At 32.9% G+C, this 2977-nt stretch overlaps 1 protein-coding gene across 1 annotated transcript; it reads right to left on the bottom strand.

Annotated features, from left to right (window-relative positions):
• Positions 1 to 1896: 1896 nt before the first annotated feature.
• Positions 1897 to 2634, bottom strand: LOC145685296 (uncharacterized). Its single transcript, XM_081757666.1, has one exon. It carries the CDS (start codon positions 2632 to 2634, stop codon positions 1897 to 1899), a length of 738 nt encoding a protein of 245 aa, XP_081613792.1.
• Positions 2635 to 2977: the final 343 nt, after the last annotated feature.

Below are 2977 nucleotides of genomic sequence, written 5' to 3'. Positions count from 1 at the left end.
CCTTTTTTAAGTCAATAAATAACCCTGCTGCTAGTTTATTGTTGTCTAAAGCCTCTTCTACTTCAATTACTAAATCAACAGTTGCATTTAATGTACTGCACTTTTTCCTGAATCCATATTGGTGTTCGTAAAAGAAGTAAAAATGACTCCAGATACCTAATTACCTTATTGTATACACACTTTTCTATTATTTTTGACATACAGTTTAGAATGGAAATAGGTCTGTAGTTACCTGGTTGTAATTTATCACCCCCTTTAAAAACTGGTACAACTTTTGCTACTTTACACAAAGCCGGAAATGAACCAAGCTCAAAAGAAAGATTAATGAAATCAGCTAAACAGTACTTTAATGTACTTTTACATTTTTTAAAAATTTCGTTGGTAAGATTATCTTTTACCGTATTTCTTTTCATCTTTAGTGAGTTAATAACAGCTAAAACTTCATCAGCAGTCACAGGCTCGAAGTAAAACGAATAAACTCTGCTTTGATTACCGTACTCTTGGTCATGTACTTTAGAGATTTGAGATACCAAGTCTATTCCTACATTTGTGAAATATTTCTTAAGTGCGTTAGGTACTTCTTGGTCAACTATTTCTATTTCACCAACACGTAATTTAGCCACTTCTGATTTTTTATGCTGGGTTGTGTTTGTTAAAATCTCATTAACTACTAACCAAAATTTTCGAGGGTCATTTATATTCATAATTTGTTCGTGATAAAACGCATTTTTTAGATTTCGTTTCTCTTTCGTAACTAAATTTCTCACGTTCTTGTACTCTTCACGTATGAAATTATTTCCAGGATATTTTTTTTTGTAAGAACAAAATAATTATCTCTTCTACGTATTAGTGATAATAAATGTTCAGTCATCCAACTATTTTTTGCAATACTTACGAGTTTTAACTATATTTTTGCGATTAATTGTAGCTTTTTGAATTCCAACATTTATATACGAAATTAATTGATTATAGCATTCATCGATGTTATTCCCATCAAAAGTTAACTCATTTCTTAAAAAAATAATCATTTGCTTTCTTAAAATCAATTTTAGCACAACTGTTTTGAACCTCTAGCTTAGTCGCTGAAGACTGGACCTGAGTTAAGCTAGTGTTCATAATTAAGATATTATGATCGCTAAGATCTATTGCTATATTATTAATTTGCACCTCATGTTCCAGTTTGTTAATAATGACATGGTCAAGTAAAGATTCACTTTTATCAGTAACCCTTGTTGGGTATTTTACATTAGCCTCACATAAACCATTTGAATTAATAAACAAATTATAACATATAGTTTCGTTCTCTTTTGGTTTTAATGTATCAACATTGAAATCACCTAATATGTACATTATACTGTTGCTAAAACAATGAGTTATTTCTTCAAGGTCTCCTAAAAGGTTTTCAATATTACTTCTGTGTGGATTATAAACGCCTACTAATGTAATTAATTTGGAACCTATACAGAGTTGAATAGCAAGAATATTATGAATGTTATTAATTGTTTTTACAATACTACCAGTCCAATTGTTTTGGAGATAGCAACTCCATCCCCTCTTTTACAATTTCGATTCACATGAAAGCCTGTATAATTCTGAATATTATAATAATCACTTTCTCCAGAATATAGCCATGTTTCGACAATAACGATAACATCAATTTTGGGTATTCTTAACAACAATTCAATTTCATCCCATTTGTTCCTTATACTTCTCGCGTTGATATACAATATAGAAAATTTCTTTGTTTTCGAATGTAGCCTTAACTGGACATTTACATAATCATCTATACTGTCAAAAGTGTTTTCACTTATGTTTATTCTAAATGTTGAAGTATCGTTATCTAAATTGTAATCCATAAACTGCCTTAAACTATAACGTGGTTACTTAACATGGTTTTCAATTGCGGAACTTTTTAATATCATCATCATCCCTTATCCACACCGCTGGGGAATTTTCATGTTGTCTTACGTACACTTTACAGTCCTTCACCCATACGTATTTGACCTCAGGTCGGAGGTCCCTTGCCTTCTTGTGCAGAGTTTTGTTGTACGCTGTAAGACGTTCATTAATATATATCTTTTCTGGGGCCCTCTTAATGCCAATATCTGCACTTGTTAAGTTTGGTTTCGATTTCCTAGCTGCTAGCACCGCTTCTTTCTTCCACCTGTTAACAAAACGTACAATGATAGGCTTTTCGCATTCTTCTTTTCGAGTTGGAATACGATGCACTATATCTAAGTCCTGTTCTGTTATCGTTACCCCCAATGCTTTGCCAAGATTGCTTATGGTCGTATAAAGATTTTCACCATCTTCTGGGACACCATGAATCTCAAGGTTGTTCCTTCTTTGGTATTGGTTCAACTCTTCTAATTCTTTCTTACTTGCACTGTTATTTGAACAGTCATTAATTCCATTCTTCAGTTCTTTTATATCTTTCCTGAGTTCTTCGAAGACAGCGTCTTTGAATTGCATTGCTTTCCGTATGTCTTCATTTTCCTTAACCACTGAGTCCAATTTCGTTTCCAGTTTGCTGTAGTTTTTAGATAGTTTATTGAAATTATCTGAGAACTCTTTCCTTAATGCATCCAACTGTTCTTTGATTTGCACAGACTGGTTTTTCAAGCTACCTCTCATATCGCAGTCCTCCCGGCCATAACTCCAGGAGCACGAGAGTCTTTGAGCAATGTACGCAGGAGATGGGTTCTGGAGATCCAAAGTCCTTCGGAAATCTCAACGTTTCTGTAAATCTAGGGGTTATTTTGAAATTCTAATATAATGTGTCCTCATATTGAATATGGACCCCCAAAAAGCTTTTGAACTCTACCTCGTACTTGTCTGGTGTTACTGATCGCTTATTTTCTTTTGTTCATCATGCATATAGTCAATTCTGGATTTTTCAGTTTTTTTAAATTTTTTTTTTAAGTATTGCTGCTTGCGGATGACATTGAGAAAGATTGTTCTTTTTAAAAATCTTCAT

This window comes from Thermobia domestica, chromosome 5, assembly GCF_964235325.1.
Source record: "Thermobia domestica chromosome 5, izTheDome1.hap1.1, whole genome shotgun sequence".
In the NCBI taxonomy this organism is placed as follows: domain Eukaryota; kingdom Metazoa; phylum Arthropoda; class Insecta; order Zygentoma; family Lepismatidae; genus Thermobia; species Thermobia domestica.
This window is presented reverse-complemented; position numbering and strand designations above follow the sequence as displayed.